General features: G+C 45.6%; 1 protein-coding gene across 1 annotated transcript in view; it reads right to left on the bottom strand.

The window, feature by feature from the left end:
* Positions 1 to 17,417, bottom strand: part of NINJ2 (ninjurin 2) — a 96,956-nt gene extending 79,539 nt beyond the window's left edge. The window contains exon 1 of the mRNA XM_025402181.1: positions 16,981 to 17,417. Coding sequence (XP_025257966.1) covers positions 16,981 to 17,148 — 168 coding nt within the window. The 5' untranslated portion in view covers positions 17,149 to 17,417. The remainder of the gene's footprint in view (positions 1 to 16,980) is intronic.
* Between the last annotated feature and the right edge of the window lie 1,369 nt (positions 17,418 to 18,786).

The raw sequence follows: 18,786 nt of genomic DNA, 5'->3' as shown, positions 1-18,786 counted from the left end.
TCTAGGCAGAGGAAAAAGGATTTACAGAAAGCCTGACATACAGGGCAGGGGGACGGGGCCTACACACAGGGCTGTCTCACCATTAGATATTATATGCACAGTACTTGGGGCTATGGGCTTCCTGAAGGTCCCAAGTATTTGAGACCTGAAAAAAGTTTATTGACACCCACATAGGAAAAATGAACATTTAAATTAATAATTCCAAAATTCAAATCATGAATTGTTTCAAAGATTTTACATGATAGAATTCATATTTAGTAAGTGATATGGGTATATTTTAATGCATTTGATTTTAAAAATGGGATAGGGCCTCCTAAGAACAGGCCAAGCCCTGGCCCCAGTGGGTTTGGATATAATCCTGAGGGCAGCTGGGAACCACTGATAGAAGCAGGAGAATGTTCTCTGTGGCTACAGTGAGGAGAATGGATTGGAGGGAGGCCAGACTGGAGGCCCAGTGGCTAGAGACCAGATAGGCAGTTACAGTCTTCCAGATTGCGAGACAATGTCTCTTTAGTGCCAAGATTAGCATAAAATCATAGCATTATATAACCCAATTATTCTTTGATTCCTTCGGCCCCAATCTGACTCAGCATTCTAAATTTACTTAAGGTCTGGGGACAAGGGTTTTTGGCAAATCCTTGAAGGCAAATGATGTTACAGTCAATCAGTACATGCCTTGAGCCAGACAGACGTGGTTACGGGCCTCAGTTCTGCTGCTTGCTAGCTGTGTGACTTTGCACAGTGATTTAACTTCTCTGGGCCTCAGATTCCTTACTGGTAACATAAGCATAATGGTTTCCTCACAGAATTAAGTGAGAAAACTATGTATATAGGACTTCTTACGGAGTAGGTACTTAGAAATAAATGGTAGCCGTTATCATTTATGTGCCTTTGTTCTGATATATGCTTAAGTTTTCTCTAGGAAGGAACAGAGGGTAAATTATTTAGTATTTTCATCAATCTTCTGAGATAAAAATTATTATCCTCATTTTGCAGATAAGGAAAAGGGTTCAGAGATTAGATCACAGCTCTGTGAAGTAGGGGCACAAAGTGGTCAACCGGGAAGAGCTGGACTTTATTTTCCTTGTACTTCTGTCCATGCACTCTCTCCAGCAGTTGACATCTGCCCTCTTTGATGGCTCCATGACCAATTTCCCTTAGTCATGGCATGAGTCAGCCATGAGGGCTGATGGCGCACCACCGAATACTCGGCTGTGGCGCCACTGGCCTCCATTTCCCTTCTTCTCCCACGTTTTCCAGCCTCCCTAATACCTTGCCCCCCAGTTTTATTGCTTCTGGATTTTCCTTATTAAAGAGCTTGTCTCTGAGACTCAGACAGAGCCGCCCCAGACTGGGATGGCTTCCAGGGTACCTCCCTTTCAAGGGAGCAGATAAGTAGGTCACATCGGGATGGTGAGGGAGGAAGCTGACTTCTTATGGGAGGAGGAAAAATACTGCAGGTCACGTGGAGAATGGAAAACAAAATAACAGGGTTTCTCTGTTTTCCTAATTCTCTCACACAATCTCACAGGGACAGCCCCCTGCCGGCCACTATTACTGTGACTAGCATTCTGGAAACAGCACAGGCAATACTGATTTCTTGGATCTCGTCGACCCTGTGCTCCCCTCCATCCCACCTGCCTCCTCTTCAGGCTACTCCATAGCCCCCAGGATATTTTTTTCTCCTATATGGTGAAGCGAAATCTCAGCTTTTACAGGAGCTTCCACCTTGTGGACTGCCCCTTGAGGGCCTAAAAGCACAGAGCTCTGCAGCTTGGAAGCTCTTGGGGGCAGGAAGGCACTGCCCGTGAGTGGCTGCAGCAGCCCAGGATCCCGTTTACAGAGACGCCTTTGAAGCAACCAGGTTAGGTCATGGGTTCTGCAAGATTCCTGCTCCCCTTCCCAACCCTAGTGAAGGCAGTTCACAACAAGGAGTGTGGGTGAGCATTAAATTACATAGATCACTGTGAAAACCAGAGAAAGAGAGACAGCAACAGAGGAAGGGTGCGGCATTAGAGATCCAACACTACCAACCCCACCCTGTCCCACTATCCCTTGGGACCGAGCCCTGTTTGAATCATAACACTGGGCGGTCACATTTCTAGGAAACTACAGCTGAAGAGGAAAGGTCCTGGTTGTGTGAGTGAGGCTGTGTACAGATTAGGACTGAAAATGTGTATCCGGGCAGACAATTGGTTTCTGGACTCCATGCCCGAGGCACAAGACAAGCACACAAAACCAAACGACCGAAGTCTGACCCCTCAAACCTGAGGGTAAACAAACCTGCTTCCCTGGACGAGGGTTGTGGAAACAGGGAGTTCACCTCTGGAGCGGCGCAGGGGTTTTCCATTCTCCTGGCGTGGAGCCTGGTCAACTTCTAGCTCAGAGGCTCGCCGTTCCAGGATACTGGGAGCGCTCTCACAGAGGCGTGGAGGTGATGCTCCAGACTTTGGGCCGGCACTCTGTCCCACCTGACTTCCACATTGCCCCCTGCCCTGCCTACCCCTGTTCCCAAGGCCCTCAAACTGTTCAGGGGTGCCAGGCCCCTCTGTTCCTTTTCTTCCACCCCTGTAAAAGGCATATTTCCCCATCCCTCAGGTGTCTGTGCCCAGGTGCCCCGTGGGAAAGCCCGTTCTTGCCTTCAGTAGCTCTCTCCCCTCTCCTGAGAGGCAAGGCTGGGTGACAGGAGACAGACGTTCATCTTCACCCGAGCCCTTCATTATGCTTAATCTTTCTAGTGGGGGCGGGCCTGTCAAACACGTCTCTTTCCTAGGCTAGAGGAATCCCAAAGCACCTCTCATCAGTGGCTGTAAATCCCACAAGTATGTGGCATGCACACAGTAGCGGTGACTGTGGTGGTACCCCACACTGAAACAAGAAGTTTGGACTTGAGAGGCCTAGAACCTTTGTCTTCTTACACAGTGACTGGCAGCTCCTCCTCCCTGGCACCTGCTCCAACCTGGGCCCGTTGGTCTGCTGACATCTCTGTGTGACTCTGGGTGCGCTGCTTACTCCAGGTCTAGTGCAAGTGCTACAGGACTACCCGGGAGAAAGGAGCCAGTCTTGAAGTCTCCATATCCCCCATATGTCAGTCACTTATGGATTGAAGTGGGGATTCTAAGACCTTAGTATGCATCGGGATCACCGGGGGCTTGTGGAAATACAGATTGCAGAAACCCTCATCTCCAGGGTGTCTGATTGGGTGGGTCTAAGGATCTGCATTTCTAACGAGTGACGGGGTGCTGCTGTTCCAGGGACCACATTTGAAAACCACTGAGTCTGAGTAGAGCAAAAAGAAAACCTAGGTTTCAGTCCTGCCCTGCTGCTTCCAGGCTCTGTGGTCTTGTTTTGACCTTCCTTAGCTTCAGTTCTGCATCCATTAAAGGTGTAGTAATGGCCACTGGGTAGCTGGGAGGATTCGTTTGCGTCATGTGTTTGAAAGACCCTTTCACTGTGCATGGCAAATTGGATACATCAATTAGTCAACAAATGCATCTTTTTTTAGATGGAATTTCACTCTTGTCACCCAGGCTGGAGTGCAATGGTGTGAGCCTCGCTCACTGCAACCTTCTCCTCCTGAGTTCAAGTGATTCTCCAGCCTCAGCCTCCCAAGTAGCTGGGACTATAGGTGTCCGCCACCATGCCCAGCTAATTTTTTTTTCTTTCTTTTTTTTTGTATTTTTAGTAGAGACAGGGTTTCACCATGTTGGCCAGGCTGGTCACGAACTCCTGACTTCAGATGATCCGCCTGCCTCAGCCTCCCAAAGTGCTGGGAATACAGGCGTGAGCCACCACGCCCAGCCTAACAAATACATATTTATTGAGTAGTCTGCCTGTTGTTCATTAGATACCCTGCCCAATGCCATGAAGATTCCAAGGCCCAGCTAAACATCACACATCTCTGGACCTTCATTTTTTTCCTCTTTAAAACGCGAGCTAGACCTGTTCATCGGGGATGAACTGACCGAATGAATGGCTGTGTTCATGAGTGTTCTTTGCTCTGCAGAGGCACCTGGGCTCTCAGATGGAGGTCCAAGAAAGGTCTGGGCAAGGAATAAAAAATTTGGCTTTCACCTGCAAATCTAGCCACCCCATGCCCCCATCAGAGTTGGACTTCTGCACAGGACCTGGAAGGCCGATTAATAAACCAAATTTGGCCTTCATGGTTCATCACAATCTGATTCCAACTTACCTTTATAATCCTATTTCTCACTTTTCTCCTCCATTCACCTTATAGTCTAAACAAATCTATCTATCATCCTTCCCCAGATATGCCCTGTGTTTTCCTGCCTCCAGCTTTTGGCTCACACTGTTCTCTGCACTAGTCAATAGTGCAATACTTTTGCACTAGTCAAAGTCCTATCCATCCTTCGGAGCTCATTCAATGACTATCTTTTCAAAGAAGTCATCCCAAATCCATCCATCTATCTATCTATCTATCTATCTGTCTGTCTGTCTGTCTGTCTGTCTATCTATCTATCTATCTATCTATATATCTGGAGTGATTTTATCTTTTTCTTTTCTTTTTTTCTTTGAGACGGAGTCTCTGTCGCCCAGGCTGGACTGCAGTGGTGCGATCTCGGCTCACTGCAACCTTCGCCTCCTGGGTTCAAGCGATTCTCCTGCCTCAGCCTCCCGAGTAGCTGAGATTATAGGCATGCGCCATCATGCTCAGCTAATTTTTGTATTTTTAGTAGAGATGGGGTTTCGCCATGTTGGCCAGACTGGTCTCAAACTCCTGACCTCATAATCCACCCGCCTCAGGGTCCCAAAGTATTGGGATTACAGGCGTGCACCACTGCGCCCACCTGGGATATCACATTTCTAGTCTTGGAGCATATTCGGATACAAAAAACAAGAGTTGTCCTATGTAAAACTATTAAAAAGTGGAACAGCCACTTAAAAGGAGATGCCGGCTGGGTGCGGTGGCTCAAGCCTGTAATCCCAGCACTTTGGGAGGCTGAGATGGACGGATCACGAGGTCAGGAGATCGAGACCATCCTGGTTAACACGGTGAAACACCGTCTCTACTAAAAAATACAAAAAAAAACTAGCCGGGCGAGGTGGCGGTGCCTGTAGTCCCAGCTACTCGGGAGGCTGAGGCAGAAGAATGGCGTAAACCCAGGAGGTGGAGCTTGCAGTGAGCTGAGATGGTGCCACTGCACTCCAGCCGGGGCAACAGAGCGAGACTCCATCTCAAAAAAAAAAAAAAAAAAAAAAAAGGAGATGCCTACTTATACACAATAGTTAAGTATAAACTGTTGAGTTTTTATGGTAATCAGAAACAGTCAATAAATACGTGTGTGTGTGTATGTGTATATATATAGTAACCCATGAAATCTACTCATTTGCATATAGGCACACCTGCTTCTCTAATTTTCTTTTTTAAACTACAAGTTTTTTTCTATTCTAAATATAATATATGGGTTAGTAGAAAATGTGCAAAGGAAATAAAAAGTGAAAAGAAAAGTAATAGATGAAAATAAATGATTCATAAACCCATAATCCAGAAATAACTACTATTAACTTTTTGGTTTATTTTTTCCAATAGTTTTCCTACACATATTTATTGTATACGATATTTAAAGGAAATTGAGATGAAACGTTTATGTGATTGTGTATCTTATTTCTTTAACCTAATGTATGATTAGCATTTTGATATTCCCTTAAGTATTCTTCCAAAACATAAAAAATTATTCCATATTTATTTATAGACTTATCAAACTTTAACCATTTCTTCATTATTGGACTCTCCATTTTTTGTTGTGAATAATATTTTGGTGAACATCTTTGCATATCTAAACACAACTTTGATCATTTTCTTAGGCTGATTCTAGAAGTGAGATTAGTAGGGCAGTGGCATGATCTCAGCTCACTGCAACCTCCGCCTCCCAGGTTTAAGTGATTCTCATGCCTCAGCCTCCTGAGTAACTGGGGTTACAAGCACACACCACCACACCCAGCTAATTTTTATATTTTTAGTAGAGACAGGGTTTCACTGTGTTGCCCAGGCTGGCCTCAAACTCCTGACCTCGTGATCCGCCCACCTTGGCCTCACAAAGAGCTGGGATTACAGGCGTGAGCCACCGCGCTCGGCCAAGAGATTCACACCACTGCATTCCAGCCTGGGCAACAGAGTGAGACTCAGTCTCAAAAACAAAAACACCATATATATATATGGATATCTTGACACACATTATACTATCAAATTGTTTTCTGGAACTTCCATTTGAAAATAATTTCTGGAGATTTCTGGTTCTGCATGTAAGGCACTTGGACTTAGCCACGCCATCCTAACAAGTAAAAAGCTGAAGAAACTGAAAAATCAACAACTCTTCTTGGATCCCAGAGAGAGATAAGACCATAGGGCAAACCACTACCCCTAAGATCTGTGGGACAGACGGGTGAATACGGGGAGTCGTGGCTGATGGGGCAGACTCACAAGGGCAGTTCTCCTCGGGAATCAGTGCCAGCTAGGAAACTCTGAACTGTACTTGACAAATTGCTTGGAGGCTCAGAATGGACAAGTCTGAGAGTTAAAAACTCCAGGGTGACCCAGTCATGGGGGTGGGCGTTGGAGGAAATGCTTTTGTGAGTTTTACCTCTAGGAGCTGCCCAAGTTCTATAGTAAATGTCAGAGAAAAATCTCCTCATGCGTCTGGCAGGGGGGAGGGAGAAGGAAACATTTCAAAATAGGCCAGAGCATTCGGTCGGTTCTTCTTAACAAGGCCTGACCTCAGGAGAACTATTTAACCAGAGCCAGACTTGCTGGGGTTTCATTAGAGCCCAGGGGACCTGGGGGAAGGACAAGATCCGATTGCAGCATGGCGTAGCTATCCTGACCCACCTAAGCAGGGCGTACTTAGAAGCAGTTGTGATGTTCAGTCCAGAGGCATAGGCTCACTAAAAGACTGACACCCAATCACAGAGCTGGGGAACACGTCCCCTCCCCTCACATTTTACCACCACATACTAAGGCCTATTTATAGCAGTTCCTTTTGCCTGTACATACCTGACTATCAAGAAAAAATTACAAGGCATACTAAAAGGCAAAAAAACACAATTGGAAGAGAAGAGCGAGCATTAGAACTAGACATGGCAGGGATATTGGACTTTATCAGACCGAGGATTTAAAACAACTATGGTGAATATGCTAAGGGTGCTAATGAATAAAGCAGATGGCATGCAAGAAGAGATGGGCAATGTAAGTGGAGAGATGGACACCCTAAGAGAGAACCAAAAAGAAATGCCAGAGGCCAAAACACTGACAGAAATGAAGAATGCCATTGATGGGCTCATTAGTAGACGGGACATGGCTAAGGAAAGAATCTCTGAGCTTAAGCATACCTCATAGAAAGTGCCTAAATGGAAAAGCAAAGAGACAAAGACTGAGAAAAATAGAACAGAATATTCAAGAACTGTGGGACAACCACAACACGTATCATATATGTAATAGAAATAACCGAAGGAGGAGGCAGAAAGGAACAGAAAAAATATTTGAAACAATAATGACTGAGCATTTCTCTCAAATTAATGCCAAATTATAGATACAGGAAACTCAGAAAAAATCAAGTAGGATAAATGCCCAAAGAGCTACAAAAAAATCAAAGACAAAGAAAAAATACTGAAAGAATCCACAAGAAAAAAAAATCTTACCTATTGAATAACAAAGATAAGAATTACATCTGATTTCTCCTCAGACACATGCGAAGAAGAAAGTAGAGTGAAATATTCAAAACATTGAAGGAAAAAAATCCACCAACCTGGAATTCTCTGTCTTGCAAAATTATCCCTCTAAAGGGAAGGAGAAATACTTTCTTAGACAAACAAAACTAAGAGAATTTGTTGCTAGTAGCTCTGTCTTACAAGAAATATTGAAAGAGGTTCTTTAGAAAGAAGGAAAATGAAGCTGGGCGTGGTGCCTCATGTCTGTAATCCCAGCTCTTTGGGAGGCTGAGGCGGGCAGATCACTTGAGGCCAGGACTTCCAGAAAGAAGGAAAATGAAACAGGCCAGAAACTCATATCTACGTAAAGAAAAGGGAAGTATCAAAGAAAGAATAAATGAAGGTAAAAGAAAAACTTTTTTTCCTATTCTTTTTAAAAATTAACAAATGAAAAGATTCAGCCAGGCGCGGTGGCTCACGCCTGTAATCCCAGCACTTTGGGAGGCTGAGGTGGCGAATGACTTGAGATCAGGAGTTCGAGACCAGCCTGGCCAATATAGTGAAACCCCACCTCTACTAAAAATACAAAAATTAGCTGGGCGTGGTGGCAGGAGCCTGTAATCCCAGCTACTTGGGAGACTGAAGCAGGAGAATCGCTTGAACCCGGGAAGCGAAGGTTGCAGTGAGCCGAGATCACGCCATTGCACTACAGCCTGGGCAACAAGAGCAAAACTCTGTCTCAAAAAAAAAAAAAGGAAAAAGAAAAGAAAAATTTCATATATTTGTGATATACAAAGTAATATTTTGTTTCGTTGTTTTTTTTTTTTTTTTTTTAAAACGGGGGCGCCCTCTGTTGCCCAGGCTGGAGTGCAGTGGCCGGATCTCAGCTCACTGCAAGCTCCGCCTCCCGGGTTCACGCCATTCTCCTGCCTCAGCCTCCCGAGTAGCTGGGACTACAGGCTCCCGCCACATCGCCCGGCTAGTTTTTTGTATTTTTTTTTGTAGAGACGGGGTTTCACCGTGTTAGCCAGGATGGTCTCGATCTCCTGACCTCCTGATCCGCCCGTCTCGGCCTCCCAAAGTGCTGGGATTACAGGCTTTGTTTCTTAACTGATCTAACAATTTGTTCAAAATGAACAAATCAACATATCAACAATATATTTGATTATGTACATTTATGTGTCTGTTTTATGATATATACACATATATATATATATATGCTTACATATGGGTAGAATGAATGCCAGCAATGATACATGGAACAGGATGGAGGAATTAGGATTGTTTGGTTATTATAAGGTACTCACATGACCCATGAAGTGGTATAGTGTTACTTGAAAGTGCACTTGGATTTGTTGTACTTGTAAACTGCAAACTCTAGGGCGATAACTAAAAAAAGTTAAAAAAAAAAGTACCACTGATACACTCTGAATGGAGATAAAACAGGATAATATAAAAAGCTCAGTTAAAACCACCAAAGGCAGAAAAAAGTGGAAGACAAAAATAGGAACAAAGAATGAGGGCAACAAATAGAGAAACAGTAACAAATGTGGTAGATCCAACTATATCAGTAATCACTTTGAATGTCAATGGTCTGAATACATAATTGAAAGGCAGAAATTGTCAGGATGGACACAAAAAGATGACCCAACTCTATGCTGTCTACAGGAAACTCACATTAAACATAAAGACACATATAGATCAGCTGGGTGTGGTGTCTCACCCCTGTAACCCCAGCGCTTTGGGAGGCTGAGATGGGAGAATCACTTGAGGCTAGGAGTAAGACTAGCCTGGGCAATGTAGTGAGACCCTGTCTCTACAAAGAATAAGAAAATAGCTGGGTGTGGTGGTGTGTGCCTGTAGTCCTAGCTACTTGGGGGGCTGAAGTGGGAGGATTGCTTGTGCCAAAGCATTTCAGGCTGCAGTGAGCCAAGATGGTGCCACTGCACTCCAGCCTGGGTGATGGGTGACAAAGTAGGACCTTGTATCAAAAAAAAAAAAAAAAAAAAGACAGATTAAAAGGAAATGGATGCAGCTGGGCACAGTGGCTCACGCCTGTAATCCCACACTTTGGGAGGCCAAAGTGGGCAGATCACCTGAGGTCGGGAGTTGGAGACCAGCCTGACCAACATGGAGAAACCCTGTCTCTACTAAAAATATAAAAATTAGCTGGGCATGGTGGCGCATGCTTGTAATCCCAGCTACTCTGGAGGCTGAGGCAGGAGAATTGCTTGAACCCAGGAGGTGGAGGTTGCAGTGAGCCGAGATCCTGCCATTGCACTCCAGCCTGGGCAACAAGAGTGAAACTCCACCTCAAAAAAAAAAAGAATTATACACCACACCAACTGGGGTTTATTCCAGGTATGCAGGACTGGTTCAACATTTGAAAATCAATTAATGCCTGGTGCGGTGGCTCACACCTTTAACCCCAGCACTTTGGGAGGCCGAGGCAGGTAGATCACCTGAGGTCGGGAGTTCAAGACCAGCCTGACCAACATGGAGAAACCTGTCTCTACTAAAAATACAAAATTAGCCGGGCGTGGTGGTGCACGCCTGTAATCTCAGCTACTCGGGATGCTGAGGCAGGAGAATCCCTTGAACCTGGGAGGTGGAGGTTGAGGTGAACTGAGATCCACTATTGCACTCCAGCCTGGGCAACAAGAGCCAAACTCCGTCTCAAAAAGAAAAAAAAAAAGAAAAGAAAAACAAAAGAAAATCAATTAATGTAATTAATCACATCAACTGACTATAAAATAAAAATCACATGATCATATTAATAGATGCAGAAAAAGTATTTGCCAAAATTCAACACCCATTCATGATAAAAACTCTCAGTACACTAGGAATAGAGAATTTCCTCAATTTGATAAAGAATGTCTATAAAAAGCCTATAACTAACATCAGACTTAATGATACAAAAGTAGAAGCACTCCCACTAAGATTAGAAACCGGCAAGGATGTCTCCTGTCACCACTGCTTCGTACATTGAATTTGCATTTGGTATGAACAAATCTTAGCGATTTCCTCGTCTTTGCTAGGAAGTCCTAGTAAATGCAATGTAGTTCCTTCAAAAAAAGGAAATGAAGGGACTACAGATTGGGAGTGAAGAAATAAAACTGTCTCTGCAGATGACATGATTGTCTACGTAGAAAGTCCAAATGAACTGACCAAAAATCTGCTGGAACTAATAAGCAATTATAGCAAGGTTGCAGGATGCAAGGTTAATACATAAAATGCGATCACTTTCCTATGAAACAGCACTGAACAAGTAGAATCTGAAACTTAAAACACTACCATTTACATTAGTACCTAAAAAAGTGAAATGCTTATGTATAAATCTAACAAAATATGTACAATGTCTATTATGAGGAAAACTACAAAACTCTGATGAAAGAAATCAAAGAACTAAATAAATGAAGAGGTCAAGCACGGTGCCTCACACCTGTAATCCCAGCACTTTGGGAGACTGAGGCGGGTGGATCACTTGAGGTCAGGAGTTCAAGACCAGCCTGGCCAACATGGCGAAACCCTGTCTCTACTAAAAATACAAAAATTAGCTGGGCATGGTGGCACATGCCTGTAATCCTAGCTACTCAGGAGGCTGAGGCAGGAGAATTGCTTCAACCTGGGAAGCAGAGTTTGCAGTGAGCTGAGATCGTGCCACTGTACTCCAGCCTGGGTGACAGAGCAAGACTCCGTCTTAATAAATAAATAAATTTATAAATAAATATAAAATAAATAGATAGATAGATATTCCATGTTTATGGATAAGAGGACTCACTATAGATTCAAACAATCTCAATCAAAATCAGTTGTGAATATCAACAAACTAATTGTATAGTTAGTTTATATAGACGAGCAAAAGACCCGCTGGGTGTGGTGGCTCACGCCTGTAATCCCAGCACTTTGGGAAGCCGAGGCGGGTGGATCACGAGGTCAAGAAATCGAGACCATCCTGGCCAACATGGTGAAACCCCATCTCTACTAAAAAATACAAAACAGTAACCGGGTGTGGTGGCGGGCGCCAGTAGTCCCAGCTACTCGAGAGGCTGAGGCAGGAGAATCACTTGAACCTGGGAGGCGGAGCTTGCAGTGAGCTGAGATCAGGCCACTGCACTCCAGCCTGGGCGATGGAATGAGACTCCATCTCAAAAAATAAAAATATAAAAAACAAAACAAAAAAACAAAACCCACTACATATGGGCAAAACACCTGAACACACACCTCACTAAAGAAGATGCGGCCGGGCGCGGTGGCTCAAGCCTGTAATCCCAGCACTTTGGGAGGCCGAGACGGGCGGATCACGAGGTCAGGAGATCGAGACCATCCTGGCTAACACAGTGAAACCCCGTCTCTACTAAAAATACAAAAAACTTAGCCGGGCGAGGTGGCAGGCGCCTGTAGTCCCAGCTACTCGGGAGGCTGAGGCAGGAGAATGGCGTTGAACCCGGGAGGCGGAGCTTGCAGTGAGCTGAGATCCGGCCACTGCACTCCAGCCTGGGTGACAGAGCGAGACTCCGTCTCAAAAAAAAAAAAAAAAAAAAGAAGATGCAAAGGTAGCAGAAAAGCATATGAGAAGATTCTCCACATCTTATGTCACTAGGGAAATGCAAATTAAAACAAAAATGGGATATCACTGCACAGCTGCTGGAATGGCCAACATCCAGAACACTGACAATAGCAAATGCTGAGGAGAATGTGGAGCACCCATTCATTGCTGGTGGGAATGCAAAACAGCATCGCCATTTTGGAAGACAGTTTGGCAGTTTCTTCCAAAACTCAACATACTCTTACCATATGATCCAGGAATTGCAATTTGTGTCTTCCCAAATGAATTCAAAATTTATGTTTACACAAAAACCTACACAGCTTTTTTTTTTTTTTTTTTTTTTTGAGGCAGAGTCTCACTCTGTTGCCCAGGCTGGAGTGCAGTGGCGTGATCTCAGCTGACTGCAACCTCCGCCTCCCGGGTTCAAGCGATTCTCCTGCCTCAGCCTCCCAAGTCACTGGGATTACAGGCACCTGCCACCACAGTCGGTTAACTTTTTGTATTTTTGGTAGAGGTGGGGTTTCACCATGTTAGTGATAGCCAGACTGGTCTCGAACTCCTGACCTCAAGTGATCCGCCTGCCTCGGCCTCCCAAAGTGCTGGGATTACAGGTGTGAGCCACTGCGCCCGGCCAGAGTGGCTTTATACAGAATGACACATAATGCCAAAACTTGGAAGCAACCAAGATGTCCTTCGGTAGGCGAATAAATAAATAACAGTTGTACATCCAGACACTGGAATATTATTCAGTGCTAAAAAGAAATGAGCTATCAAGCCATGAAAAGACATGGAGGAAACTTATATGCCATTACTGAGTGAGAGAAGCCAATCTGAAAAGGCTACATATTGTATGATTCCAACTACATGACACTCTGGAAAAGGCAAAACAGAAAGTCAGTCATTGCTAGGGGTTGAGAGGGGAAGGAGCAATGAACACGCAGAATGCAGAGGATTTTTAGGGCAGTGAAATGTCTCTAGTATACTATATGATAGTGGTGGAAACATGTTATTACGCATAGAATGTTTAACGCCAAGAGTGAACCCTCATGTAAACTGTAGACTTCGGGTCATAATGATGTGTCAGGGTAAGGCTCATCAGTTGTAAAAAAAAATGTACCATTTTGGTGGAGGAAGTTGATAATGGGGAGTCTATGCATGTAGGGTGAGGGGCTATATGGGAGATCTCTGTGCCTTCCTTCTCGATTTTGCCATGAACCTAAAACTGCTATTATATGTATAACTGTTATTATATATTATACAGATATTATACATAACTGCTTATATATATATATATGTCTTTAAAAGCAAAACAAACAAACAAAAATACTCCCAGAGTACTTTGTCTATAGACCTTCCTCTATTCATAGGTATTTTTACCTCCACTCCCATCTCATTCTATCTGTATCTTGCTATACTTAACCGGAGCTATACTGAATTTGCATTCGGTATGGACAAGTCTTAGTTCCTCTTTTAGCGGATCATCTTCACATTTCCATCAACATGCAGCACAGGAAGAAAAAAAGGAGCCAAGAACTGAATCTGTCTGGGGACCCTGGAAGCCCAGAGAGGAGAGTTCCATTTTGAGAAAGAGCCAGGCTAGGAGCTTAAACTCTGTACTTGGGGGTAGGGTTGCAACGCTGGCGCAGAGGGGAAGAAAGGGATCATCCTCAACCTTTCATACATCCAGACTCTGGGAGATGAGCAGGCTTAGCTCCCTGGCAGGGCTACCAGTGAAGGCAGGGAGAAGGGCAGAGGCTTGGAGGCCACAGCCACAGACTGTAGAAGAAAAGGAGCAGCTCCAGGCATCCAGCTGGTGGAGGCCACCTGCTCTGAGTGCTGTGCGTCACTCTTCACAGCCAGCTGTGCTGCTGCTACCCGTCCCAGTCTCACAGGTCCTGACCTGGAGACACATCTGCAACATTGATTATAGGGGCTCAAGTTAATGTTATTTTAGGCTGGTCTCGAACCCCTGACCTCCTGATCTGCCTGCCTCGGACTCCCAAAGTGCTGGGGTTACAGGCATGAGCCACCTAGCCCGGCCCTGTTGTGCTCTTTCTAATGAATACTAAAACTATAAAGATGGCCAGCCATGGTGGCTCACACCTGTAATCCCAGCACTTTGGGAAGCCGAGGCTTTTGGATCATTTGAGGTCAGGAGTGCGAGACTAGTCCGGCCAACATGGTGAAACTCTGTCTCTACTAAAAGTACAAAAATTAGCTGGGTGTGGTGGTACATGCCTGTAACCCCAGCTACTTGGGAGGCTGAGGCAGGAGAATCACTTGAACCCGGGAGGTGGAGGTTGCAGTGAGCTGAGATCATGCCACTACACTCCACCCTGGGCGACAGAGTGAGACTCCATCTCAAAAAAAAAAAAAAAAACTGTAAAAATAAACATTATAATAAGAAGTTGTCAGCCACTGATAGTACCTTTACTACCGATTGGTGATCATTGTACCACATTTTGGGGAAACATTGTTTTAACTAAAGAGTGTTATTGTTTTCTTTTGAGAGACAGGGTCTGGCTCTGCTGCCCAGGCTGGAGTGCAATGGCTTGATTGTAGATCACTGCAACCTGAACTCCTGGCTTCAAACAATCCTCCCACCTCAGCCTCCTGAGTAGCTGGGACTACAGGTGCACGCCACCATGCCCAGCTAATCACTTTTAAATTTTTAATAGAGATAGGGTCTTGCTATGTTGCCCAGGCTGGTCTTTAGCTCTTGAGCTCAAGTGATCCTCCTGCCTCAGCCTCTGAAATGCTAGGATTACAGGCGTAGGCCACTGTGCCCAGCCAAAGGTGGACAAGAAATTGTAGAAAATAATGGATAACCTTCTGACCAAAGGAAAATGTGAGTAAGATACAAGAATTAAATAGCATATTGGAAGAGGCTGAATGACAAATGAAGAGAAAGGCACACTGACACCTTAGTTACCTGCTAGAGATAGACATTCATCAAGCCTGGCCAGTCATTTCCTTCTCCTTCCTCCCACCACCTCTTTCCTTCTGAACCTCTGGTTCAGATGCAAAGTCCTTAGTCTGCAACTCTAGATTGTTCAACCCATTAGCACATAAGAAACTTGCTCTTCTGAGAATAATAAGCAGCAACACAGTTTCCTTAACAACCAAGGATCTTATAGAGGCAAGAACTAGAAGTAAGAAGAAAACACACAGCAGGGACAGAAGACATGGACTGGAGGTCTTGGGCCAATTAAGTGACCTTATTCCTATCCCAGAGCCTCTCCAACTCATGGCTTCCTTAACTCATTCATTTAACAAATGTTTTCTAAAGCACTTAGTGTGTACCAAGAGTTGCCTCATGCACGAGGGTTGCAGCAGTGAATAAAACAGGGAGGCCCTGATCTCAGAGATCTTGTGTCCTAGTGAGAGTGACAGGCAATACATACTAAGTAAATAAGCAATGTAACGTTAGGTGGTGAGCAGTGCTGTGAAAGAAATTAAACAAATGATAAAGACAAACTGGGGAGGAGGCATCCTGTAAAGAGGTTGGTCAGAGGAGGTCTCCCTGGGGAAGTAGCATTTGAGCTGAGACCTGAATGTACTAGGAAGGGCCAGTCAGGAGATAAGCCAAGGAAAGAAGGTTCCAGACAGAGGGACCAGCAAGCCTCGCGGTGGGACCGCTGTCGGGGCTGGCTGCCAATCCAGGAGAACAACACTGGGTATGCAGTTGTACTTGGTGAATGGTTTTGATACAGCACACCAAGCAGTCCTGCGAGTTCCCTGGTGGTGCCTCAATGGTGGAGGGGCCAAGGACGGAGACTCTGCCAGACTCACGCCAACCTGCCCAAAACACACACAGAGAACGAGAGAGAGAGAGAGAGAGAGAGAGAGAGGGAGAGAGACGCATGCACATACTCTGCTTCAACAAAACAGCTCTTCTTTAATCTGAAGTCTATATTGGGTGGCTGCTTAAGATTTTGTTCGAGGACCAGGTTCAGGGATCAGAAATCCTTGATCTCAAAAGTGCTTTTCCACACTTTGTTTGATTCTCTGAAATGTTACACAGTGGTTACAGCAGTGGTCATAGAAGGGTTGATTCTATTCTACCCATTGACAGGGAGTCGGAGTGCAGCTCCCAGCAATCTGGCTCTCCTCTCACCGTAACATCCCACCCCTTTCCCCTCCAGTGGTGGACTGGAACCTCTGATGCCTTCCAAGCCCATTCCAGCTAGAGAGGGAACACATCTCTGCCTCTTCCTAGGAGATTAGACTGATTTCCTTTCCTTGCACTGTCCGAATGAGACGCTTTCTGTCCCACACAGTAGAGCTTTGTGATGATAGCCGAGAAACGGCTCAAGTTTTTTCCAACCTGTAAAATGCAAAGTTGGCCAGCTGCCTCTCTTCCTAGCCTCAAAACTCGTATCTTTCCTGTCTCCAAAGAACTGCCCGGCAGCTCAGAGAGAAGTCTCTGCTGTCCTGGGGCTTGGGGAAAGCACTGCTCAGAATGTGAAATCGTTTTCTGGTAATACGGATCTAATCAGCTCTTTGACTGACAAGAGGAAGCAGAGGCCAAAAGGAATTTAACCAATCTGTTTTTCAGATATTTCAAAACAAGTGAAGAACCAGACAGGGAAATGGAGAGAAAGAGAAAATAAAGAGACAAAGCCTAGGGAGCATTTGGAGACGGGGGTGAGTGAGAAAGAGAACGGGGAGGGAGACTATCAAGTGGCTAAAGTATCAACCCTCTGTTCTTCCAGGTTCACCTCTACTCTCGATTTCCCCTCAGCTCTCTTCCAGAGATAACTTACTTGAAGGCTGATGACTTCTCTTTCTGATTCCATCTCGCTGTCCTCAAGTCCCTTCACACGCACCGGGTGCCGGGAACAGACTACGTGGGCTCCTCCAGGCTCTGCCGTCTGAGTCTCTGCGGCTTTCGGATAGGAGAGAGCACACAGCTGGCGGGACAGACCTGCCATTCATCCCTCTGATGTGGGATGCCCGTCTTGGCTGCAGCCCCTGGGGGAGGTGTACACAGGCACACGCGTGTGAGTGTGTGTGCACATGTGTGTGCTGCAGGAGGTGGCACCTGGCACACTGAGAGGTGGCCTTCTGGGTTGGTAGTGACAGCGTCATTTTCACCAGTGGCTCCAGTGACCTTCCGGTCCCAGCGGAGCCCTCTGAAGTCACCAGCCTGCTTTGAGCTAGGAGCTTTACGACTGGCAGAGAAACCCTGCGTATTTATCAAGGAAATGGAAAAACAGCTTGAGGACGACACTATCGGACTTCACCGCTGAGTGGGGTCCCCAGTCCCCACAGGTGGGGTGACCTCCAGCACAGTCTCAATACTGAGGCATCGGGATTTCCGTTGTTCTTTGCTTCATTCCCTGTATCCCTGAGAGTTTTTTAAAAAAATTGTAGTTTACCTACTAGGCTCCAAAGCATAGGCTGTATTCTACAAAGTGAGTAAACAATATGTTTTTATTGACAAATTGTTTGATTCCTTCAACTCCTCCCTTGATTAGCCATAGAGGGAGCAGGGAAAAGTTGTACCTTCGAAGCCCGTTTATGCAAGTAGCAGTATTCTCCCTGCTTTTAAAATAAAATTACCAGGGGCGAGTCTTTTTTTAGAAAGTTTCTTTTTTTTCTCTCCTGTTTACCTTAAACCCAAAACTCTTCTGGTCTGTCCCTGAAGCAAGGTTTAGACACAAGCTTGTGCACGTGTGGGTGTGGGGATGTCCGCAGACGTGCACGGCAGGGTGTTAACCTGTAATCCAATTCAGGGCTTACAGAGGTGCGGGCGGGAGGAAGACAGGCAGAGTCACACGTTTGCTCTCACCACATTCAAATGTTAAAAAAAAAAAAAAAGTGATTTCTTCAGTTCTATGAAATGCCTTTATAAGTTCCCATCCCTCTGGACAGTGGTGCGAGGGAGGGTTGGACAATTGGATGGGGGCCATATTTTAGTCTAATCTATGAAGCATAGGTGGATTTATTCGTTTAAATGGTAAACAGTCCACTTTAGACACATGCTCAGTCTTTCGGATTTGCAGAAGTTGGCATCTAGTTGCATGGGACGAGTGGGGTGTGGACGGTTCTTGGAGCTATCCTGTGGCCTCTCCATCTCTGCTCGTTTCTGTCCTGGAGCTGCTGGGCCCATGGGCCTGCCCGAGTTGCTGACTGCTGAGGAGACACAGGTCCTCCTCCAGGGTCTCCTGCTGGCACTGGTGGCTGATGTCTGATACTGGGCTACAGTCACTCATGGGCGATTCTCTCTCTGCTTTTGAGATCCAGTGGTCTCCCTTGCTGTCTGCGCTACCTTGGTTCGTGGCAATGTGGACCGTCCTGAGACCTGGCTTTGACTTGTATGCGCCCCCATCCCACTACATCCGCTCAGTGGCCCCCATCTCTAAGATAAGCCCCTCGAAATTTTCCTGCGAGATGCTTGACCAGTGCTCCTGAGCCCCTTTGGACACATGGGAACGGACGGCTGCTGACAAAGGGCTGGAGAAAGGCAAGCTCAGCCCGACTTCCAGCCGAGTTTGCTCTGATGTGGCTGCTCCAGTTGGCACAGGGCAGCCTGTGGGGTGATCTCCTTCCACATTCCCAAATGAGAA

The sequence above is a fragment of the Theropithecus gelada genome, chromosome 11 (assembly GCF_003255815.1).
Source record: "Theropithecus gelada isolate Dixy chromosome 11, Tgel_1.0, whole genome shotgun sequence".
Classification (NCBI taxonomy): domain Eukaryota; kingdom Metazoa; phylum Chordata; class Mammalia; order Primates; family Cercopithecidae; genus Theropithecus; species Theropithecus gelada.
The sequence above is the reverse complement of the archived record's forward strand: the minus strand, read 5'-3'. Positions and strand labels throughout refer to the sequence as shown.